At 32.7% G+C, this 11,796-nt stretch overlaps 1 protein-coding gene across 2 annotated transcripts; it reads left to right on the top strand.

Moving 5' to 3' along the window:
- Positions 1–3,041: 3,041 nt before the first annotated feature.
- Positions 3,042–11,208, top strand: LOC142628230 (inositol phosphorylceramide glucuronosyltransferase 1). Of its 2 annotated transcripts, none has more exons than XM_075802287.1 (10): positions 3,042–3,542; positions 4,312–4,432; positions 5,010–5,195; positions 5,983–6,137; positions 8,176–8,283; positions 8,590–8,727; positions 8,837–8,974; positions 9,172–9,457; positions 9,566–9,689; positions 10,837–11,208. In XM_075802287.1, exons 1-10 carry the CDS (start codon positions 3,306–3,308, stop codon positions 10,976–10,978), a joined length of 1,635 nt encoding a protein of 544 aa, XP_075658402.1. In that variant the 5' UTR covers positions 3,042–3,305; the 3' UTR covers positions 10,979–11,208. The 2 variants fall into 2 exon arrangements, with proteins under 2 accessions (XP_075658402.1, XP_075658403.1); XM_075802288.1 differs by having other exon boundaries at positions 3,164–3,542; positions 9,190–9,457.
- Positions 11,209–11,796: the final 588 nt, after the last annotated feature.

The following is an 11,796-nucleotide window of genomic DNA, read 5'->3' as shown; positions in this document are numbered from 1 at the left end:
CTTTTTGCTGAATGTATTGTAAAGGTCTGTTTGGATACCGCTTATTTTACTAAAAACTGAAAACACTGTAGCAAAATAATTTTTAAATGTGTGTATAGTAGTGTGGGACCCAGTTTTTTTTTTTTTTTTTTTTTTTTTTTTTTTTTTTCTGAATATATAAAGTACTAGCTGGTCCCATGATCAATGCATGAGACCCATTGGAAAAGCATAATCCCACATCTAAAAACGTGAAACGCAGACGCAGTGCTTTTCAGCACTATCCAAAGGATTTTTTTTTTTTTTTTCTAAATACCCAAATCCCTTAAACAATTTCATTAGTTAGCAAGGTTTTGAAATTATTCAGCAATCTAACAAATCGAGTCCGTGGGACTCGAGTTTACTAAGCAAATTGATTCTCTAATACTCGATTTTGGAATAAAATTTCGTGGAACTCGACTTTTTTAGACTCGAGTTCCAGCCGTTTCCACTCTTCCTACTTTTTTCCTTCTCCAGGCCAAATCAGTATACCCAAACCCAAAGGCCATGGAAGTTCAGAGAGCAGAGGTTGAGATCAGACCACTGCCATTGTTGGAGCCTTCGCCACCACTCCCTGGGGCCTTCACCACAGTCCGTTCCTTCTTGCATCGCCATTTTTGTTTTCCTGGGTTGCTATCTTTTGGGTTTGCTATGAAGCTTTCTAGGTTGCTGTCGTGTTTGTCCGGTTTGCTTCATAGCCTTTTGGGTTTGTGTATGGAACGAGTGTTTTACTCTCGAGTATGAAACTCGAGTGTGCAATGCTCGATTTCCAATTGAAACTTGACCCCTCTTGGCTTGATTTCAAAGATTAAAATCAAGTCTAAGGGACTCGATTTGTTAGATTACTAAATAGTTTCGAAACCTTGCTAACTGATGAAATTGTTTGGGGGATTTAGTTATTTAAAAAAAAATCTCTATCCAAACAGATACTAAATAAAAGTAAAAAGTTAGCTAAAACAGTATAGCGAGACTCATAAATAGTACCAAAAAGTATAGTGGGGCCATAAATAGTAGTAAAAATAAACTGAATAGTAAAATAAGTTGACAAAAAATAAGCTATTCAAACACAGCCTAAGCTGTAACCAAACGCTTATTGGTTGAATGAAATTACAGATTAAATTCAACCCTAAAAAAAAAAATAATAATAACAAAAAAAGAAAAAACAAACAAACAAACAAAAAAGAGGAGATTAGATTAACCAACAAAACGTGGGCCCAATTGTTTGCTGGGCGGGGTTGCTTTCTCTGTCATCTAATCTTGTCAGCGGAATAACCAATAGGACTGCTATTAATATTATGAGTAATTATACTCATATGCTATTGTTGTAAATTGTTTGTGGATAAAACCCTTTCCAAAAGCAAATTCCAAGTATATATCCTAGTTACTATAAAATATGTAAATTATTGAGATTAAATTAAAATGAGATACTATTATTTGGATAAGCGTTGTGGGGGTGCTTAACACTTTTTCAAGCGTAATTGAGCTTCCGAGTTCAAGAGTCTTTAGTTCTAGAATTTTCTTACCTTAATTAGCTTAGAAACCCTTAAGATGACTTTTAATATATTAGATAATTAAAATTAATTTGAAAATAAGTAATCAATCATATTTAGAAAAAACCAATGGCTGCTGGCAAAAGTGATAATATAATGTATAGATAAAATAGTGTATAATAGTTAATAGATAATTTGATTTGGATGTTTTTTAAAAATGATTGTGTAAATAGAAGAAAAAAATAAGTTCTTATACTAAAATAAACAAAAATTTTAAAGGAACCAGTACGAATGCTCTAAAGTTGGCTTTGCATATTGGGTTGTTTTTTTATGTTGTCCTTTAAAAGGAGAAGTACACGATCATAACTCAGGGCCTACAAAGTAAAGAACATGACAATGGTACTTTCAGTCATTTGCTGCAGGAAACTAGATTTCTTGTGGGTCATTTTTGGTCAATGAAGCAAACTGTGTTGCTCATCAGTTAGCTCGGTTTACCAAGGAATTTTTTAATGAACGAAAAAAGAGCTTATGTGGTGCGGTATCATTGTCCTGACCCACTTAAACTTGAATTTTATGGCGTGAGACTATCGAAGCTGCTTAAAGTTATTCATGTGAGTACAACATTTTAAATTGAAATGTTACAACTCAAACCACAACTCTTAAACTCGCAAGGATGATTATTCAAAGGACTTTTACCATTAGGCTGCCACCCTTTGGTGGTGGTGGTGGTTTGCCAAGGATGTTAATAATGACGAAGTTTGGATAAAGAATGAGCATCTCTTCATGGATAGCTTGAGAAAAACTCGCAAAAATAGATATTCTTGCACTTGGGAGAATGAAAAGTGTTACGTCCACATCATTTTCATAACCAATGTTATTATTATTATTATTAATATTATTATTTTGTAGATAGTTTTAACTTATGGTATTTGTTCCTGATAATAACTCTTTATCATTGGATTAAGATACCAACTGGTTTTTAGTATAAGTGGTGATTGAACTCTAAATCTCCTATTTACCTATCTTTTGGTTAGTTGTTGATGTTATTGGTTAATATTGGTTTTAATCTCAATTTGCCATTAAAATTATTTTCTTGCTCACCATTAACAGCAAATAATAACCTATCATCTATGATTTATTGTAAAAATATTGTAAACCTATATATCTCATTTTTTTCAATAATTAGAATTCCATTTTTTGACCCAAAAAAAAAAAAATTTTATATTTACACCAATTTCACACCAAAATTATAAGTAATAAATTATTATTAGATCTAATTTAAATTCATAACTTAAATTACTTTTTATCTACAGTAAAGTCAACAGCTAACAACCACACATCTAAAATGGACATAAAAAATAACACGTGTTCACCTGCACTATCCAAAAAAAAAAAAAAGTCTCTAGAAGACTTTTTTTTTCTTTTGTTTTTTGGAGATAATTCTCTAGAAGGCTTGATAAGATGAGAGCATGTGTCTGTACGACACGGGAGACAGAACCCGTTTCCTAAAATCACAACTCCAACAAAATAAAAATATTTTACAACAAAATAACTAACTATTTGCCGAGATAGTCAGAGACGTCAAAGACCAAAAAAAAACAAAAGCAATTAAGAAAATTCAAAGCTTTCACCCCCAAAAAAATAAAAAATAAAAAATTCAAAGCCATTTCAAACTTTTCCAACTATGATAAAATTCAAATACTGAAAAGCCCCTTCCATTATTTTCTCGAGAAAATCCCCTCCACTTTCTCGAGAAATATTTCTGATCCCTCCTTCTCCTCCTCCCTCAAATCGAATATTATGATGAAAAGATTACCAAATCTTTTGGCTGTGGTATTGGTGCTAGTTCTGATTTCGATTCAATCGAAGCCGTCGTTGGGATCGTCGGACGAAGCCTACGTGACGCTGTTGTACGGAGATGAGTTCCTGTTGGGGGTTAGGGTTCTCGGGAAGTCGATTAGGGACACTGGATCAAGGAAGGACATGGTGGTTCTCATCTCCGATGGTGTTTCGGAATTCGCTCAGAAGCTTCTCCAGGTAACCTCTCTGTTTGTCTGCCGAGAAATTCCAGCTCTCAATGCTTAATTTAGTAAATTACATCTCTGTATGTGTGTTTTATTTGTTAACTTTGGTTTTTTTTTTTTTTTTTTCCTAAGGTTCTGTTTGGTTAGTGAGAAAATTGAGGTAGGAAATGGATATTTAGGCAATCTTACGTTTTATGTGGTATAGATTTTTGCTAAAGAAGGAAAGTTTACTAATTATGGTTATTAATTATGTTTAGTTGACTCTATTTTTGGTTTATTTTAAGTTGAATAATTTTCATGCTATGCATGGTTGCTATGGAAGTTTAGCTAGATGAAACTGAAATAAAATAAATAAATAAAATTAAATTTTTTGGGCGGGTTTTGTGCTAGAAAAAATCTTTATTATATAATTAGATAGTTTAAAACAATGTAGGAAGCGGGATTCAAACACTGTTCTTATAAAGGACAGCTACTGAGCTACAAGGCTCTTTGCATTTCAATATGATTTATTATCTAGAAAGCACGGACATGGGTATGACACAGCGACACAGACAATTTTTGAAAAATTATAACATGACTCGGTGGGTACAACACTGGTATGATACGAGTACAGCACCCCAAATGAAGTATTTGTGTTTCCTAGTTTATTATACAATTGGGTATTTTAATTGTTGGCAATAAAAATGAAACTAACACATCTTGGTTAGTTAAGACTAAGATATTGGTTACTTTCTAACTTCTGCTTTTTTTGTTGTGGGTGGTTTTGGTGAATAATTGTGCAGGCTGATGGGTGGATAGTGAAGAAGATTAGTTTATTGGCGAATCCTAATCAAGTGCGTCCAAAGAGGTTTTGGGGTGTCTACACAAAGCTTAAAATTTTTAACTTGACTGAGTACAAGAAAGGTAAAAGTTTTTTGATGGTTTTTGTATATTATCTATGGGAAAAGAAGATGTTTGTAATAGGTGGAAATTGTTGCCAGCAATTATTATGTCACTTTGGTTATTTTAATCTGTGAATATTTGTATTTTGAAATTGAACTTTTCTTGTTACTTATAATACATATTTGTAATTTGAAGGATTAGGTTTGATATTTTTAGTTTCTGTATTGGCATGATTGAAAAGCTCAACTTAGCTAATCTTTTTTTAATCAGAATCATGGGGAAACCTCTGTACACAGGATTTATGCATGAATCTTTGAAAAAGCTCAAATTAGCACCATAATCTTTCAGTTTTGATTGAGTGGGTTTTTTTTACTGATGTCCTGTTTGGCGATTAATCTAAGATGTAGATCTGTTCTTTGTTTCTTCACTCTTTCTCAGCCATGAAACTGAGCTTATTAAGTTCCATTAGTATAAGATATCAGTTTATTTCTCCTTTACTCTCGTGATTCATCTGTTATGTTTTTCTGTATTTGTTTTATTCCTAATACAGACACTATTGTGGTCAAAAGTATTTAGGATCTTTTCAAATATTATGCAGTTGTATACCTGGATGCGGATACCATTGTGGTAAAAAATATTGAGGATCTTTTCAAATGTGGAAAATTTTGTGCTAACTTGAAGCATTCTGAGAGGCTGAATTCTGGAGTCATGGTAGTGGAACCATCTGAAACTTTATTCAGTGACATGATGAGCAAAGTGAAAACTACGTTTTCTTATACTGGAGGTAAAGCATTTCTTTGTTAGCTGTCTATATTTTCTTTATCAATTGGTTTTAGAAATTGTGTATTTTTGCTTTACATCATTTTGTTTACTTCATTGAGATAGTTTCTCTCTCGTCTCATTTATATATAAAGCAATTGCTGTAAATAACCATATAGTGCTTTAAATCTCAATGTTTTCTTAATCTAGAAAATCACTTTATCTTGTCTCATTTATTGATAAAGCAATTGCTGTAGATAACCTTCTATTGCTTTAGATCTCTATGTTTACCTAATCCAGAAAATCATTTTATATTGTTGTCTCGTTTATAATAAACCAAATTGCAGCATTAAATCTTATATGTGATTTCTTTGAAATGTATGGCTAATACATTTGAGGTTCCAGGTCTAATTCATTACTTGGCCTAATAAATGTAGTTCAACTTCATTATCAACACAAAATAGCCATATATGAACTAGGTACTCTCTTCGATATATGAGTTCCATTACATATGAATTCAACTATAGTATTGGTCTAATTAAAATACTCAAATATCACCTGAGTAGTTTCTCAAAATATATATATATATATATATATATATATATATATATATATATATATATATATATATATCACCTGAGTAGCTTTTAAATTCTTATTTAACATGACTTCAGGTGGTTCTTTCTTGTAAAAATCGGAATTATGTTACTTTTTTTATGTGTTTGCATAAATTTTATAGAAAGTTTTACTGGCTTATCAATCATATCTTCTATCTCTCTCTCTCTTTATTTTTTTTTCTTTCATTTTAACAGGAGACCAGGGTTTTCTGAACTCATATTACACTGGATTTCCCAATGCACATGTATTTGAGCCAAATTTACCAATAGATTCTAGATCAGTTCCTGAAATGCAGCGGCTATCTACTCTATATAATGCAGATGTTGGTCTTTACATGCTCGCTAACAAGGTACTGACTATGATGTATGGGTATTAAAGGAATCTCCATATTGCACACTAGTGGGCTAGTGTTGAATGTAATTGGCATACATCGAAGTATATGTTTATTTTCGGTTTGGTGTTTGATATGTATTACTAGTAAAGAATAATAATTATCTTTGAAAAATCTCGTAAGATATAAGATATATCATAAGATCCTTTTGTTCTAACACAAGGCGTTTTTATTTTTTTATTATTAGTAAAGTTAAATGATAATAGACAGCAAGGCAATTTTACTATTTTTATACTTAAGTCTATTTAGTTAACCGCTAATTTAATAATTTTAGGGAGCCCTGTGTTGTTGAAAATTATGAATTTCCAAAAGAAACAAAAAAAAGGTAAATCAGTCTTTTTTTGGTTATTATCCAATATTTATGTTGAAGAGAGGAAGAGACAATTGAAGATAATTGCATCATCTGAATGATAATTTATTACTTAGTAAAGCACCTCTGTCAAGCAAAACTGTATTTTTTTGGTTGTAGGTTTTGAGTGTTTACAGTATCTTAACCACCTTTCAATAAACTTGCCCGACTATGGACCTTTCTAATTCACATCAAATATCTTTATCATTCATACAAGAAGTCTGTAGGTCTCTCTTTTGTGTATCCTGTTTCCTCTCTCATCCTTTATGTTGTTAGAGATGATATAGTGCTTTTGACCTGGCTGAGTTTGAGACCTGAGTCACCTGACTTTGAAATTTTAGTGTGTACAGAGACCTAAAATTTTGCTTTTTATAAACTTAATTAGATTGGATCAGTCTATTTTTTACAGTCTATCAGTATTTTACTGTTTATTTGTTTAGATATTGCAAGTCCCAGACAGCCAAAGATTAGTGGAATGAATGTTCAATTTAAAGGGTCTCATAAGTATCTTATTCCCAAGCATAGACGTATCCTATTTAACCACTACACAGCCATCAGTCAAACCGAGTTATAAACAGAAGCTTAGTAAAACTCTAAACATGACAACTTATGCTGTGTGGTCACTTTTCAAAAGGAGGGGGGAAGAAAAGAAAAGAAGAATAACTTCATTTTTGTTGGGAGTGGCATTCTAGGTTATTGATGTTCCATTTTCATAGATAATTTACAAAGTATCCTCTTTCTGTTTTCTGATAATTGTCTCCGATGCTTATGCCTTATCGAATGATGATGGTTTTTATACAGAAAAGGCTTTTTAATTGTTGCAATTGTATTTGAAGAATTAGATGGTTGAGAATATTACTAGCAGTGCTATTTGTAAGTTGTAACAGAGTTATGTCTTAAATGGAAGGATTTTTTTTTTTTGTTTGGAATATGTGATTTAACTGTTTAAAATGGAAGGCAATCTTTTTGTTGGGAACGTATGGTGTGTGTGTGTCTGAGAGAGAGAAAGAGAGGTGTTGGTGGTGGGGATCAAGGTGATTACTTGTTCTTGCTTTTTTTTTTTTTGGTAAATACATTATCACTGAATTCTCCTCCTCTTCTTCCTTTCTTTGAGGATGGTGTTGGTGGATCAAGTTGATGACCTGTTCTTACCTTTTTTTTTTGATAAGTACATTATTACTGAATTCTCCTCCTCTTCCTTTCTTTTGTTCCTTGAGCTTTCTCCTCCACCTTCTGCAAGTTAGGGTTACAGTGAAACAAATGGTCCCTTTAAACTCAGAGTTATATGCATTACAATTTCAAGTGTTCTTGCTTACTCCTTCATATGTGTAAAGCGATTTCATGGATTTGATCAGTTGTCAGGGAACCATTTTTGTCCTTGCTCCATTTATGAAAACAATGTAGTCATACTTGAACACTGAAAGTGCAAAATTCAATTTGCATGCTTGTGACTAACTAATGACCTCTGTTTATTTTGGAGATGGAACTTTCAATACTCAGATTATAGTTGAGAAAGGTTTTCCATATAAGTTTGTTGACTGATGGAATGATGACTCATGTAAAATGACTGCTTTTTAAATATACTTTTGATGTGCGTTTAGCTACCCAATCAAGTTGTCAAATATTTTTTTTGAATGCTATATGCAGTGGATGGTGGATGAGAGTGAACTCCGTGTTATTCACTATACACTTGGCCCCCTTAAACCTTGGGATTGGTGGACATCTTGGCTTCTGAAACCTGTTGATGTCTGGCAGGTGCATTCAAATTCTTTTACCTAATTATCTTTGTTAGAATTTTCTGATATTATTTATTCATTTTCTTATGTGTGACACTTATTTTTCCTTTTACTTTTATAAGAGGATTAAAAAAGAGAGAGCAGGTGGGGAGAGAGAGAGAGTGAGAAGGGGGGTTTATGGGGTGGAAAAGAGATAGCATTGCTTATGCACTGTTCAGGATGGCTTGATATTATGGTTTAGTTTGTTGTTTTATGTAGTGGAAGAGGATTAAGCCAATGAATTTATGCCTTTTAATATCCTATATTTGGTTTTCTTATGCTGCAGAAAGTTAGGGAACAGCTTGAGGAATCCCTCCCTGGAACTGGTGGTGGCAGAAGTCCTAATGATGATCTTCTTGTCAAATTCCTTTTTCTACTTCCATTTTGTGCTTTAGTCTTCTGTTATTATCGGTCTTTTCTTCAGGTCAGAAGTTAACAGTGTTTTTTTAACCCCCCCTACTTTTTCCCCTCCCCTAGCATTAAGCAAGTAGGTTGTTTTTGTTTGGATGTGAACATGTATTTAATTTATGCAGACACGGGAGCACTTTGGATCATTTTGTAGAAGTTCATTATGTGATCATATCAAACACCTGTACTACAAAATTAGATCGAGTGGATCACTGACTTATAGTGGTGTTTCTACTTCAGCTACCATTAATTCCAACCATCAGGTTAGTTCTCTTTTCCCATTCTTTTAAGTTGGTTATGCATGATCACTTATATTTTATAGGCTTTTATTCTTATATGGTATGCTGTTGTACTATTGACCTATCAAATTCTGTGGCAGTGCGTGGTCATACGCTGTGGCATTTGACAAATAATTGTCCCATAATTTTGTGTTAAAATAATTTGTTGTGATCTTAAACAGTTATCTAATGGTGCGCAGTCCAAGGTGCCTATTTATTTGGGTGGAATGTCTGTCGTCATCTGTTTTATGGCTGTTGCGGTGTCCCTTGTACTTGCTCTAGTAATTGTGCCTCGGCAAGTGAAGCCCTGGACTGGCTTGCTCTTGATGTATGAGTGGACATTCACATTGTTCATTCTATTTTTTGGTGGTTATCTGTATCTGGTTTATTTATGGGGAAAGGCAATGACTTTGCAAGCAGGGTCTTTTTCCTCTAATCCTGAATCTTATGATTATGATTCTGGAAAAGGTTTGTTGCATTTGAGTACTTGTATTTTTAAGATGCATTGTTTTATGTGACTTCTGCCAATTAGTTACTGTTATTCTTTAAATTGGTTGATACTTGTATGTATTTCAGGTCATCAGCGGCAAGGATTGTCTTGCGATGTTGTGACATGTTGTTATGGGTTAGGGATGGCATTTTTGGCTGTTGCAGCCCCATCTTTGCCATGTGTTTTAGGGATCACTGCTCTATTTGCAAGGTAATTTGTATGAGCGTAGTGCTATATATTGACATCTTTACTTGCTTTATTTTTTTTCACGTTTTATTTTTTATTTTTATTTATTTATTTTATGTTGTTGAAAACATTGGAAATTGGGAAAAAAATCATATAAATATAACTTTGATGGGGGTTAAAACATAAGCAAAAAGAAAAGGAAAAATATTGAATTTACTCAATGGTTGTATTATGCTTCTATCCATAAAATGATTGTAGTAGAGATGATGATGTTAAAATGGATATGTGGTAACATTTGGTAGAAGGGTGGCCAAAACAATTAAGTCTAAGGGCACAAACAATTTCACAACTGCTGAGGTAGCAATTTGTGATCGGTGTGCTATACAAGTGATGTTAGTGGTGGTCCGTGTGAAAGTGACATGTCTGTATTATTCACAATCTATCAACTCAATAAATTGTGAAAAAAGTTGTCTGTAGTATTGTTGGTGGTAAAAAAATGATGTGGGTAATACTCAAAAGGAAAAGCATGGATACTAGAGAGATAAATGGGGACATGCCCTTAGATAGTCAAGTGGCATAGAATAATCCAAAGAGCTGACCCCAATTAGTTGAGGTTATACTATGTTTATATGTCAGATACTATTGGCCCTCTTTGACTCCCAATTTTTATCATATAATTCTGTTCTCTTGCTTGATGCAGATATGTAATCAGTTACTTACTGCACCTCTTTGTTTTCCCCTATAATAGTCATGCATAGCTTGTTTATTAATAATTACTTTTGACTCCAGGATACTTCCACAATCGTTGGGCACTCGGCCCTTTCTTCTAATTATATGTAGTATTTATTGTATTATCCAAATTTCTTGCCCCCCGTCTTTTTTTTTCTTGAGAAATAGGGGGTCAGTTAGGTTATCTCAGTTACATTCTCTCTATTCATCCTGGAGGACTTATACATGATTACTGTCAATGAACTATAATCCCTAGGAAACACAAAAGAAAAACAAAAATTGTGTACAGACATGATTGTTGTAAGTTTTGCCTTGAAATTGTTGTGGTATGTTCAATTTGTTCTTGTTCGGCATGCCAATAAGCCAACTCCCACTGAAAACCCAGGAAAAAAAAGAAGGAAAGGCGAGTAATTAAAAAAGAATTTTGTGATCTTTTTAACAGGTTAGGTTTGATGTTTGTGGGAGGACTTGTTTTGGCTTCTTTCATGACTTATGCTTCAGAGCACCTCGCAATTAGATCATTTTTGAAAGGCCGCGAAGATCGTGACACTACACGAAGTAGGAGCTTATGTTTCTTTTGTTGATTATTGACTAAAAGACGTAAACAATTAGCAGTGTCTCCTAATTGTAATTTATTTTACATGTATTGCCCATAGCATGATTTGTAAAATTCTGCTGAAAGTTTTGTCAATTCAGAATGCCTTTTTGTCCTAGAGTTTTGTTGTAATATTCTTTCATAAACTAGTCAGCTACAGAGTTCTCACTTTTTAATCAATGAGAAAAAAAAAATGGTGTATCTTGTTCTACAATATTATATTTTCTAGAAATACATTTACGTTGTAAGCCCTGGTTCCATTGCTGCTAAATGAATGATGATTTGTTGTTTGCAACCATGTGATCTTAGATAATCATTCATGTAGTTAAAAACCTTTTAAAACTGACGAGTTCTAAATAATTTTTTTACAAAATTGCCTTTAGCACATTAAAGATGCTTGATATTTCAAATTTTATTTGTCAAAATTTATATATTTTTTAAGTGGTTACTTATAAGAATATATTCATTTATATGTTTGATCTGATTGAGGAGAGGGTATCTCATTGGATCATATTCTTACAACACGTGGGATCCAAACACATAGGTTCTACATGTACTGTAGATTATGAGTGTTTATATATAACTCAATTTTGATTTTTTTTTCATTACGTATAATAAGTTATTGAGTAGTGTAACATTGTTTGAGTTACACTAGTTGGTATAATTCAATTATGATAGTTCATTTGTTAAAGGGTCATGCTAATGAATGTCTTTAGGGCAATAGTTAATAATTTATTTTTAAAAAGTTTTAATACTATTTTTATGTGATATGAAAAAAACTGACAAAACATTAATTGTTTTTTTTTC

This window comes from Castanea sativa, chromosome 3, assembly GCF_040712315.1.
Source record: "Castanea sativa cultivar Marrone di Chiusa Pesio chromosome 3, ASM4071231v1".
Classification (NCBI taxonomy): Eukaryota; Viridiplantae; Streptophyta; class Magnoliopsida; order Fagales; family Fagaceae; genus Castanea; species Castanea sativa.
The sequence above is the reverse complement of the archived record's forward strand: the minus strand, read 5'-3'. Positions and strand labels throughout refer to the sequence as shown.

Bases quoted from the DNA above. Each gene is read 5' to 3' on its own strand.
- LOC142628230 (XM_075802287.1), top strand. From the start codon at position 3,306: ATGATGAAAAGATTACCAAATCTTTTGGCTGTGGTATTGGTGCTAGTT. The intron at 8,284-8,589 runs GTGCATTCAAAT...CTTATGCTGCAG, and splicing joins AACCTGTTGATGTCTGGCAG to AAAGTTAGGGAACAGCTTGA. The intron at 8,728-8,836 runs GTCAGAAGTTAA...TAATTTATGCAG, and splicing joins ATTATCGGTCTTTTCTTCAG to ACACGGGAGCACTTTGGATC.